Raw genomic sequence first — 12,108 nt, forward strand, 5'->3', positions numbered from 1 at the left:
TTTCAACTTATTTTAATTGGCACAGTGTTGCAGCAGTTAGCCCCACTAGGTGATGAAAGGCTTATATAGGTGGAGACTGTTTACATTGTTGATCAATTCCAATGTTGACAGTGAATCTGTTGGTGATCAAGATCACGACTCCAACTCCTGAAGAGCACATCGAAGGTACTTCTGATCCTTCTTGTGGATGCCTTGCCTGAGGCCATGGGTAGGAGGGCAGGACGCCGGACCGTCTATGAACTCCTGTCTTCCACTCTTTGCTGAGGTGACCAGATGTTCTACTTCCTGGTAGAGCCCTTTGATTGCAGCTATCCTGTGGATGCTCCAAGCTTCACTGTTGTATTCCATGATAGGACTAATGTGAAAATCAAATTCTCTCCTGAGACAAGAACAGCCTCTTTATCTTCATCTCTTTGATGGATTGTCCACCACTGCTGACAGTGGAGCCAAGATATCTGAGGCTGGAGTTCTTAGAGTTTGAAATCGTACTTTCACATATCTATCAACAGTTTTTCTGGACTTTTATGGTGCACACTGAGAGCAGCCTCTGCAGTTGTGAAGGCTGATGGGAGGCTGCAGAAAGTAATGGCACGGTGCTCCAGGACCGTTCAGCAGCTAGAGGAAGGTCCGAAGCTCTGGGAGTGTCAAGAAGCTCCAGGAAAGTCCAGTTGCTCAAGAAGCGTCCAGAAGCTTCAGGAGTGTACAGGAGCTTCAAATGCATCCAAGAGCATCCAGGTGCTCCACGAGTTGCAGTATCATCCAGGAGCTCCAGAAGTGTCCAGAAACCCCAGATGTTACCAGAAGCGTCCAGAAGCTCCAGGAGTTCCCAGTAGCTCCAGGAGCAGTAGGAAGCTACAGGAGTGTTCAGAAGCTACAGGAGTGTTCAGAAGCTACAGGAGTGCCCAGGAGCCCCAGATGTTTCCAGGAGCATCCAGGAGCTTAAGGAGTGTCAAGGAGCTTCAGAAGCGTCAAAAAGCATCAAGTAGCTCCAGAAGTGTCCAGGAACCCAAGATGTTTCCAGAAGCATCCCGAAGCTCCAGGAGTGTCAAGAAGCTTCAGAAGCGTCCAAAAACATCCAGGAGCTCCAAAAGTGTCCAAGGCCTCCAGAAATGTCCAGAAGCTCCAGGTGCGTCGAGAAGCGCCCGGGACCTCCAGACGAGTTCAGGAGCTCCAGAAGTTCTAGAACCTTCAGAAGCATCAAGAAGCTCCAATAGCGACTCTATGTCCTCCGCTAAAGACATTGTGACGTCATCAACACGCGCCGGGCTCCCCCGGGCGCTGAGTTCGCAAAGCCCGCAGGTACCGCAGCGCCCCCCCCCTCCCCGCCCCACCCGCACCGGTTTAAGGTGTTCTACAGCCGACCCAGTTTTCGAGACACATACGCACCGCCGCGCACGCACGCCCCCCCCCCCGCACTCCACGCAAATCCCGCTGGGTGTTCACCTGCCTAGCGTGCGCGCGCACGCCTCCCTGAACCGGAAGACCTTAAAGGGAGCGGGGAGGGGGAGGAGGAAGCTAGCTAGCTAGCTTAGCGAGGCGGCGACATCTGGCTGCTCCACACCGGACTTCATTCAATGAAACGCTAGCGTCACCCTGCTGTGGTTCGTTGCAGGATTGACGGCACGCAGCTCTCGCATCGGGACGCAGGCGGACACGGATTCGCATAAAGCTGCCGGTTAACGGTAAGCGCACGGCGGGGGCAGCGCCGAGCCGCGGCGGGGACCGAGCCGGGCAGGCGCTCGGTGTGCCGATGCTAATGCGGTGGCTCACGCTTCGCTAACGACAACAAGGCTAACCGGCTAACGGTGCTACGCGTATAAACAAGGGGGAAAAACGAGGTTTCTCATTTATTTAATAGCACAAGTGGTTTTGTACAGACGTTGGTTGCCCGTAGCAACGAGCAAAGCGCGATTCCAAGCGCACCGCCAATGTTTACGTGTCACATCGATAACGCTAGTGATGCTAGCGTTCCGGCGTAAGCTAGCGCTGGTGCCGACTATTTCCTGCACCGGAAAGGATTGTTCCCGTCGCTGAGCCGCTGTCTCCCGGGGAGTCAAGCACGTTTGACCAAATCACCCGATACCCAAGAGCGGTTTGCTGCAGACGACCCAAACCTCCGGGGTTTTTAGAATAAGTGCCCTGCCGTGGAGCATGCTAGGCTACACATCCGGGACACTGGCTGGTGACAGGAGAGGGTTAGGCTGTCAACCGAGCGGCAAACCTGGTTGTTTGTGTTTTCACAAGTTGGATTTTCCGTCAACTAACCACAGTGGACGGCGTTTCCAAGGTGATTTTAAGTTTCCTCCTCAAACTCAGTCCGTGGACGCATCTGCTGGTCGCTGCAGGTCAGGGATCACGGCAGGAAGGGCTTCTGTGGATTTCCATCCTCCTCCATACAGGGCTGGTGTTTTTGCAGACTTGAAAGTTCCCACACACTTCCTCACATTAATACACAGACACACAACACACTCCGTCCTGGAAGTGTGATCACTCTCAAACTCCTAATTGTATATTTCCACTACGGATGGTAAATTGTGTGGGTGTGTTAGTTACAAGCATGCTTTTCCTGACATTCTGCGCCTGAAGATGTGATGAAGGTCGCCTGACTGGCACTACGGTTTCATGGTCTCATCTGAGAACAGGCTTATGAATTGACAATTAGCTGTCCAATTATCAAATCCGCTAGATCTTTTAAAAGACTTCAAACATGAGCAGACATGCCGGAAAATAACAGTCTTTGAAGCAGATATTCATGGATGCACAGCATTCAGTGCAGAATCAAGCGCTGTGTTTGGAGGCCACAAAGAGAAGAACCAAGTCCACTTTTTTCTTCATCTGGTGGTGAAAAGGACATCCTCTTCTTGATGCCTCCTCTGTCAGTGAAGTATCTATCTGAACATCCACAGAACATCAGATTGGACTGAGGGTTGTGTGCACCTGGGTCTCCAGGTCAGGGGCATTCCTGGTAAAGCAGGAGCCATTTATTTCACAGGTGTGTTCTCTGTCTTCTGCAGGTGCAATATGGACCTTGCTCACTAACCCGCCGTCTGCTTTGTCTTCAGGTGACGAGCTGGCGCAGGTGGCGGGGTGTGCGTGGATAATGCGCGACAGTGGCGGTAGCCTGGCCCAGAACCGCTGGCAGGGAGACCTGGGTCTGACTGCTGTGGGGCAGGAGGACACAGGAGGAGGTAGGCTGGAGGTAGAAAGTCTGAGCTTCACACTCAGAGCTGCAGGAGAGTCACACACACACACACAAACAACCTCTGGAGAGATGCAGGTGGCTGTTCTCAGTAGTAATTTTGAAAACAAAAAAACAGCATGGCCGAAGCCATCTTTCAACTTTTTGGAATCGGAATTGTATGGAAGAAGGGCATGAATTCCAGTTTGGCTATTTTGGAGAAAACGCTAATACAGTAATACCTTGACTTGGGAGTTGAATTGGTTCCGTGACCCAGCTTGTAATTCAGTTTGCCCATGTATCAAATTAAATTTCCCAATTTAAAGGAATTGAAATGCTAATAATCCATTCCAGACCCCTGGTTTTGTTACGTATTTTTTAACAAGAAAGATTAACAAATAATGTATCAAAAATAATACAGAATCAAGGACAATTTAAGGAAATAAACTTGGAAACAAAAATGAACTTTTTTAAGGTAATTTAACCTGAGGACCAGGCGAACATGCAAGCGGCGGTGGAGGAGGTTTGAGGAGCTTTTCATTTGGTGCTAACTTAACTAGCTGGCTACAATGTGTTACTAAACTATGTGTTACTAAACACTAGCTACAATGTGTTATTATAACTATAAATATAACTTAACTCAAACCGTCCCGACTGGTTTTTAAACAACTCCTCTAATACCTTCTCCATTGACGTTCCTGCCATCTGCTGGACCGAATTCCCGTAAATGTGTGGTGCCTTCTCACAGATGATGCTCTCCGTCACCTTATCTCAACGACTACTCCATCTCTTCATGAAAACTCCACAACACTCACGCCTCACTCCTGTTATTCCATGATTTTCTCTGGGCTACCTAGTGATGTTGGTTTCAAGCACTTATCCTGCTCGCTCCCAACTCAGATCTGTACTTGCGCCAAAACGCAAAAAATCTACTGAGCGACGGCTTCTATCTGGGAAAACTCCTAATTGATGCATTCGCAAATCAAGGTTCCGCTGTATAGGGGTGAGAGGCAGGGTTTAACCCGGATGAGTCAGCTGTCAATCACAGACGTCTCTGTGATTGACAGCTGTCTACCTCTCATTCACAGAGGTAGACAATTAAGAGACCTCAGGCGACCCACAGCCGGGTGTAGCTCCAGCCTCAGGGCGGTGCAGATGTTGCCGTATCTTAATCCTAGTGTTCACCCTTTCATCCAAGACCGTCTGTACCGCATCACCATGCTCACTGCTTTTCATGGGATGTTTATGTGCAGGTGGGATTCCCGGGGACCACCTCATCGTCCCAGTGTCGGACCACAGCATCCCCAGCCCCATGCACCTGCACCTCGGGCAGAAGGAGCGGGTGTGGAAGGGCGAGTTTGTGGACAAGGAGGATGAGGAGGATGGTCTGTGCAGGATGGAGGAACTTGGCGATGAGGAGGAAAACAACCTGAACGCTGAGGACGAGGGCGAGTGTTGGGACGACAACGAGGAGGAAGATGAGGACGAGGAAGAAGATGAGGAGGTGGAGGAGGAGGAGGAGGAGGAAGAGGAAGAAGGAGACCGAGTGAATGCAGGGTGGCACATCCCAGACTTTCTCGCCCCGTCCACCAAGCACCTCCATCCTCACCACCCGCATTACGGGCCGCCGCAGAAGGTAGAAGACGGCGGCCATGTTGCCACCGAGGTGCCTGCCGGTGGCGTGTTCCGCTCCCACCTCAGCAGATACAGAGCCCTGAAGAGGCTCCGGCGCTGGCGGCGATCCCACCGGGCCCCGGGGTTCCGGCTCAGCCAGCACTGGAAGAGCTGGCGCCAGCGGGCCCAGTGGATCTACTCCCTCAGCCACCGCTGGAACCTCCGAGGCCAGCGCAATGCCGGCTATGGCAAGCAGAGGAGGATAAAAAGGTACCGGGAGTCCCCATACGCTGAGGGGGAGGAGGACAGCGAAGACGAGAGGTTCACAGAAGCCGACAGAGGTACTGCATCACACACACTGGTCCTGCTCACCACCTTGTTAAAGGAAGAAAACCAGGGTTTGGGAAGCAGAATGCTCAGCCCATCTTTAAAAGGTCCCTGTACCAGACTGGAATAAAATTTATTTAGGTGCCTCTTAGTTTACACAACCTATCTTTTGGAAATGCTGTATTCCAGTATGTCCAGTATCTAGAAGTGTCCTTGCAGACAAATGAGGTCTGAGGTCTGAAGGTGTGGTTTCTCTGAACCCCCCCCAGCAGACAAACAGAGGAACGGCTGCCCCGCGGACCGGTACGAGGACCGGGGGAGACGGGAGGTTGAGGAGCGCCCGCTGGAGCTGGCCCTCAACGAGGAGCACATGAGCTGTGTGACTGGTAGGAGCCGGGGCCTCTTGAGCTGCTCTTCCTGTCCATCATGTGCTAGAACACGTGCACTAAGAGTGTTTCGTGGCCCCTTGTTCCTCCCCAAAGGCATCCTGGAGGAGTCCCTGCAGAAGTACGGGAGTCTGATCCCCATCCACGTCGACGACATCGTGGAGAAGCTCCAGGACATTTTCGGGGAGAGCTTCTCGCAGCCCCACAGGTTGGACATGCACTCCTCCCCCTAGTGGACCATCCTATGTCACACCTTCACAATATTTTCAGTCTCAGGCATGAACCCATTTGGTCAAAGTGCCTCAAGCCTGGTTCCTGTGTCTGCCACTTTAAATGCCAATGGAGTTTGGTCTTGACCACGCCTCCTTGTAGTTTTTAGTTGGATGTGTAGTTGAATGCACCATGTGCTTGAGGATTTTGAGGGCCTAGGAGCCTTCCAGGCTTCGGATCACATGATGTGTCTGTTTAGCAACAAGCAGACAGAGCAGTTGAATAGGAAGTCAGCCAGGTCAAGAAGATGCTAATCCTCTAGACAGCTGCTGTTAGCTGCTAAACTATGCCTAAAACTCCCGGTGAGGATCACGTGACCAAATGTCCAGCACCGTGAACTCAGTTACCTCTTCAGGAGTCCTCTCTAGATGGTACTGACCATCTGCAGCGTGTCTCTGCCTAAACAGGAAATGATCTGTAAATGGCATCTGCGCAGCAGAGAACGGTTACGTAATTTCTCCAGCACTTGCATCTGTCATGGTGAAGAGGTTCACACAAGAGACTGCCAAAACAGTCAGAAATAAAATGAATCTCAGCGGTTTCCTCCAACAAACCCCAGTCAGGTCTTTGCTGATACATGACAGTTAGCATGTTTGGCTAGTCAGTGCCAAATGATGAGGTTTGCGCGTGAAGCAGAATTTGATTGGATCATGAATGTGCTTAATTTTGGGGATCACACATACTCAAACATACACAGGATGGACCAGGTTGTCCTCCTCCAACACCCCCAGAGGCCCCAAACTTGGTTTCCTCCAAATGTCATACATCTGGTTCTTCATCTCGTTGGTAACCTGTTGATGATTTGTTGCTTCCCTCTGTCCCCCTGGTGAAATCCCCACGCCCCATGTGATTGTTTTTTTTCCAGGAAAGCCGTGGTCCAGCACCTAATACAGTCTTTCCAGCGTTCGTCCGGCTCGGCCCTGGCCAAAACCTTCCGGGTCAACTACAAGCGCCACGTTCTGACAATGGATGACCTGGGCACACTGTACGGACAGAACTGGCTCAATGACCAGGTACAGGCGACGAAGTCCGCAGGACTAATCTGGATCCAGTGTTTGTCCAAACGGAACCCTCGTCTGAACAGAGTAGTTATAAGAGCGGGAACTACAGATAGCACAGTGTTGTGTCTTCGCCTTTTGGTATGTGACGGTTTACAAACCTGTCGGGCGCATAGTGTGTTCTGAAGAGAGCTGTGGTTCTGATATTAGCCAGCAGAGGTCAGTGTCTGCCGGCAGATGGTCTGGTTGCTAACCAGCGCTTGAGTAAGGGGTTACAGGAGGTAAGAACATGTAAAAAGCCGACAGCCAGCAGTCAACCAGAACCACGCCTGAAGATCCTCTGGTTTGGTTTCGACCCCCTGAACCTGAATGTGAATGGTCCAAAGATGCCACAAGAGTTAAGGATGTTCTTCTCAATTATCTCTTTCAGATCATGAACATGTATGGTGACCTGGTGATGGACTCCGTCCCAGAGAAGGTCAGGCACCCTTATCTCCCACGACAGCCTGATGCTTTATGAGTTTGGGAACTTGGAGTTGTGTGCTCACCTCCATCCTTCTTGGTCTCTACAGGTTCACTTTTTCAACAGCTTCTTCTACGATAAGCTACGGACAAAAGGATACGAAGGAGTCAAGCGGTGGACGAAAAACGTGAGTGAATCCTTCTCCCCGCCCAGATTTCTTTCTACAACGGTGTGAGCGGTCATCTACGAGGATACACCCAGAGAAGGAGGTCCTTCTCAGCCAGTCTCCTCCTGGCTCCTTCACGGATCATTCTTGAGTTTCCGCCACAGGCCCACCCAGGTCAGGGGAGATGCTCCGCTCCAGTCAGCTCTCTTTTTCATTAGATGTTTACCAAAACATTTGTAAGATACCGTAGATGCGGTTTATGTGGGCTTAAAGTGCCAACTCGGCTTTAATTTGAGAATGGAGGAAGGGTTTTGGAATATGGTCCTAAGGTGATTGGACAGTTGACTCAAAGGCTATTTTATGGGCCGCAGAGGCCAATTACATATTAATCCTTCGTCATTAAAGCAGGTAAAAAGGTCTTGAGTTGTGGGATGGCAGGCTCTTTTCCATGGTGAGGAAAAAAAACCCTCAAGAAGACCTAGGTGTGTCAGTGTCTCCTTGTGAAGACACGAGGAGAGCAAATACATCGAGAGGTGTAGATCTATCAGTCAGCCTCAGAAGTTAGACTTAGCCACTAACGGTCTAAAGAAGCCTGGATTTTGTCTGAACAGATGAAACTCAACTCCTCCTGCAGCAGAGTGTAGCAAGTTGAAACCAGGATTCCGACTTGAATTTGTGCCCATCAATGTCTTTTCTCAGTAATCAGTCTCAACGGCTCGATCTGACTTGGTGATAGAGGGCAGCTGCCCACTGAAGGCTTGCATTTCAGCTGTAAGAGGCAGGAGAAGGCCTGGGTGGGTCGCTGGTGGAAGAGTCAAGGCCAATAGCTCTATATCCAGTACTGTTACTGTCCATGAAAAGCCATCTGTTTTGAGGTCCTTGGGGATATGTGCTTCTCAGGATATCCAATCATAAATGGGATCTGGTTAATTTGTGTTTTAGTACCCTGCTCCAGTGTGTGTGCCACAAGTACTCCTGGTACAGATTTGGTTTACATGCTCTCCCCTCCCCCAGGTGGACATCTTTCAGAAAGATCTGCTGCTGATCCCCATCCACCTGGAGGTTCACTGGTCCCTGGTCAGCGTTGACATTCCTCGCAGAGCCATCATTTACTTCGACTCCCAGCGAACCCTCAACAGACGCTGCCCGAAGGTGGGTGGGACTCTTTGGCGTGTGACCATGGCACCTTAGAGAACCTATATACACTGTACGCTTTTCACAAGTTCTGGCCCCATATGGCATTGTATCGCAGTACTCCCTGAGCTCCTGCTGTACCATTTTGTACTTACTTACTCACAGTGATATATTCCAAGCATTTACTTATGATGATGATGGCTCACAGCTGAAGAAATCCAAAAGATCAGTATCTTAGAGAATTAGAATCAGAGTGCAAGGTAGCAGAGATGAAGATGTTGAGGTTCTCTTTGGGGTTGATGAGGATTGATAGGCTCAGGAATGAGTCTATCAGAGGAACAGCACGTTAGATGTTTTTGAGGTAAGGTCAGAGAAGCCATACTGAGATGTTTTTGTTGTGTACCGAGGAGACATAGTGAGTATACTGGTAAAAGGATGCTGGAGTTGGAACTGCCAGCCAGCTTGTCTAGGGGAAGACCGAAGAGAAGACTTTTGGATGTAGTGAAAGAGGACATTGAAATAAGTTGGTGTGAAAGTAGAGGATACAAAGAATAGGGCAAGGTGGAAGAGTTTATTTGCTGTGGTGACCTCTGAACAGAGCAGCCCAAAGGAAAAGAAGATAGACGTTGACGTACTGCACGGTAGATCCTTGTACTATGCAGTACATGTACTAAGTACTTTATCAGTCTCCGCATGAATGATGTTGGAGCATGGTGGCCACGAGCCCGTCGCCCTTCTGAGATGACCTGGAAATCCAGGTGACTCTTGATAGTGGCTTTAAGCTCGTCTGTTGGCTGTGGAGTTGCTCATCGTTCTCCTGACAAACCCAAAGATTCTCTGGAGTTGGGTCAGACTAGTCTGCTCAGTGATGCCACATCTGCTGAACCAGGTACCAGTAATCTGGCAGTGTTGGTAGAGTCCTGATCCTAATCAGCATGAGGCTCTTAAATGTCCTGATAGGCAACATAGTGGACAGATGACATGGCTGCACAAACCATCACTGACATCACTTCGTGCTGGACCTCACGCTACCTGGGTTCCGATGCTCCTGATGCCATCAGGCCTATCCAGGACTGTGTCAGTCTGCTCCTGAACCAGTTGGTGGAGGCTGTCGAAGTGGTTGCTCCATTCCTCTCCTTCTGCCCCGGAGTCTTCAAAGCTGTGATTGTCCCTTTTCCTTCTGCTCCACTCTGCATTGACCTGCTTTTGGATCATCCAGCTTCTTCAGCAGTGATGTTTGTCTCCAGCTCCTTGTAGAGGCCGTCATTGGGTGTCTCCTAGACAGCGTTCCGGTCAGCAACGGTGTGATGGCGTGGCCTCCTGAACTAGGCAAAGACCATTAAGGTTCTAGAAATGTTTACAGTTGTTAAGGTGACAGTAGTGTGACACCATTGTACTTCTACGCAATACTTGTTGAGATGCACCTGTAATTGTTCGGTTTGGTGAAGGAATGCAGGGTTGTTTGGGTGGGGGTTCAGGTGTCCAGCCCGTCAGGTCCACCACCAGGGCTTAGTCCTGTGCACAGGAATTGGTCTTCATTTTCTTGGCAGGAGATGTAAGGCTTCTCTTGGTAAACACATGGTGGAACTCAGGCGATACCTGGATGGAGTCACCTCTATGTGGAGCTGAGAACCTCACTGTGACTCTTCCCCCACCCCCCCTTGTTTGCAGCACATTTTCAAGTACCTCCAGGCAGAGGCCATCAAGAAGGACAAGCAGGACTTCCTGTCGGGGTGGAAAGGCTTCTTCAAAATGGTGGGTGTTCTGTTTCCTCGAGGGTGGTGGCTGTAAAGCTGTGCACGTGTGCGTGCGAGCCGCGGCGGTCTGCTAACGGGCACTGTGTTTCAGAACGTCGGGCGTCAGAACAACGACAGCGACTGCGGGGCCTTTGTGCTGCAGGTGAGTCGGCTGCTGGCTCCTGGAGGACCGCGGGCAGCTCCTGGTCCCGTCCCTATGACATCTAACCTCCACCTTCTCCTCCACCCCGCAGTACTGCAAGTGTCTGGCCCTGGGGCAGCCCTTCAGTTTCGGACAGCAGGACATGCCCCGGCTGAGGAGGCAGATGTACAAAGAACTGTGTCACTGCAAGCTCACCCTGTGACCCGTCCCCCCCGTCCCCCCGCCCCCAACCCGAGGGACTGACTGAGCGCCAAGGCAGCGCGGTGGGGAGACCTGGGGAGGGGGGGGTCCTCTCACCCAGAGAAGACTTGTCCTCCTGGAGGCGGGGTCTTTTTTTTTTTTTTTCTTTTTATCACTTTTTATTTCTGGTCCTGTACCCCCTCCCCCCGCGCTCTGGCGCACCACCAGAAGCTCCAGCTGGATCCCTACATCCTGGTGGTTCCTTCAAGGTCGAAAGTGTTCTGGACTCCGGCCTCGCCGTTTGCCTCCTTCATTTTATTTTTGTTTTCCTGTCCTGTGGGGAGGAGGAGGATGAGGACGTTGTGGATGCGTTGGAAGCGTCCGTCCTGGACCAAAGGTCGGATCCCCTCCGGCCAAGAAGACCTGCCCTCCCAGAAGATCAAGATAGCCCGCGAGCTTGTAGTTAGATTGTACTCATGAATCCTTCATGCCTTCCATCCATCCAGTCCATCCGACACACTCTAAGGTTTGGGGCCAGGCGCCAGAGTGAAGACAGAACACACTACTACATGCATACACACACTTACAGACACATGCATTCTCTGCCGGTAACTTTATGGAGAGGAGCCACCTGAGATGTTCCTGAGCCTATTTGAAGAATGGATACCAGGGTATGCTTGAGAGGGTGTGTGTGTGCAGGCACCGCAGAGGAGTGTGTGACTGAGAGGAAGCATCCCGCTGGTGCAGGAACACCAACCCGTCACCTGGACGTCCAGAGCAGCTGGCAGCTACCGGCTGTTAGCCATGCTAACGGTGGCCCCTCCTCCTGGTCCCCCTGGTCCGGTCAGAGTGATTCCTCTTCCTGGAGAGGACCCTCAGCCCAGGCCCGGCATGGGACCAGTGCTTTCTGGGATTGTAGTTCTTGAACTCCCAAAGTACTTGTGTACAGTTTTTGTACTTATTTTTTGGCGCTACGGATTTGCCTCCAGGTGGTCGTCTTTGTGTTCCAGGTTCTAACTTCTTTTCCTATCCTTTTGATTTCCCCATCCAGAGGGTAGGGCTTGGGGGAGAGGTCAAGATGGCGGTACTCCCTCCAGCCCGGATCTGTGCCCCTGGTACTCCAGTTCCTGTGAGTTGCTTCCAGAGGACCACCCACCTGGGCTCCTTCTTTTGTCTCACCTCTGTTTAAAAAAAAAAAATAAAAAAAAATAAGAGATGGTCCTCTGGTTTCTTTGAAGGGTTCCTACAAGGAACCCTCGCCCCCTCCCTTGTTGTTTTCTAAGCAGCCTGCCGTGTTGATAGCCCCGTGTGTCGTCTTGTTTTGTTTTCTCGGACAGGAGCGGAAGCATCGGAGCTGATGGTTTTATATATCTTCTACAAACGCATTACGGTTGCTAAAAATAAACAAAATCAAATGTGACCCGCCACTGGCTCTGTGGGATTTGTTACCACGGTAACCCAGCATTGTGAAGCCCCTCTGCCCAGGACCAGAA

At 51.0% G+C, this 12,108-nt stretch overlaps 1 protein-coding gene across 2 annotated transcripts; it reads left to right on the forward strand.

Annotated features, from left to right (window-relative positions):
• Positions 1–1,543: 1,543 nt before the first annotated feature.
• On the forward strand, positions 1,544–11,824 carry senp3b (SUMO specific peptidase 3b). Of its 2 annotated transcripts, none has more exons than XM_086165589.1 (12): positions 1,544–1,682; positions 3,063–3,188; positions 4,432–5,133; positions 5,389–5,505; positions 5,602–5,713; positions 6,641–6,788; positions 7,204–7,251; positions 7,346–7,423; positions 8,417–8,554; positions 10,208–10,291; positions 10,385–10,435; positions 10,527–11,824. In XM_086165589.1, the coding sequence occupies exons 2-12, from the start codon at positions 3,101–3,103 to the stop codon at positions 10,635–10,637; spliced, it is 1,677 nt and encodes a 558-aa protein (XP_086021715.1). In that variant the 5' UTR covers positions 1,544–1,682; positions 3,063–3,100; the 3' UTR covers positions 10,638–11,824. The 2 variants fall into 2 exon arrangements, with proteins under 2 accessions (XP_086021715.1, XP_086021716.1); XM_086165590.1 differs by having other exon boundaries at positions 5,392–5,505; positions 10,527–10,757.
• Positions 11,825–12,108: the final 284 nt, after the last annotated feature.

The sequence above is a fragment of the Fistularia commersonii genome, chromosome 19 (genome assembly GCF_037954325.1).
Source record: "Fistularia commersonii isolate RoL2024-O1a breed Wild chromosome 19, RoL_Fcom_v1.0, whole genome shotgun sequence".
Taxonomy (NCBI): domain Eukaryota; kingdom Metazoa; phylum Chordata; class Actinopteri; order Syngnathiformes; family Fistulariidae; genus Fistularia; species Fistularia commersonii.

Bases quoted from the DNA above. Each gene is read 5' to 3' on its own strand.
- senp3b (XM_086165589.1), top strand. From the start codon at position 3,101: ATGCGCGACAGTGGCGGTAGCCTGGCCCAGAACCGCTGGCAGGGAGAC. The intron at 3,189-4,431 runs GTAGGCTGGAGG...GTTTATGTGCAG, and splicing joins GCAGGAGGACACAGGAGGAG to GTGGGATTCCCGGGGACCAC. The intron at 7,252-7,345 runs GTCAGGCACCCT...TGGTCTCTACAG, and splicing joins TGGACTCCGTCCCAGAGAAG to GTTCACTTTTTCAACAGCTT.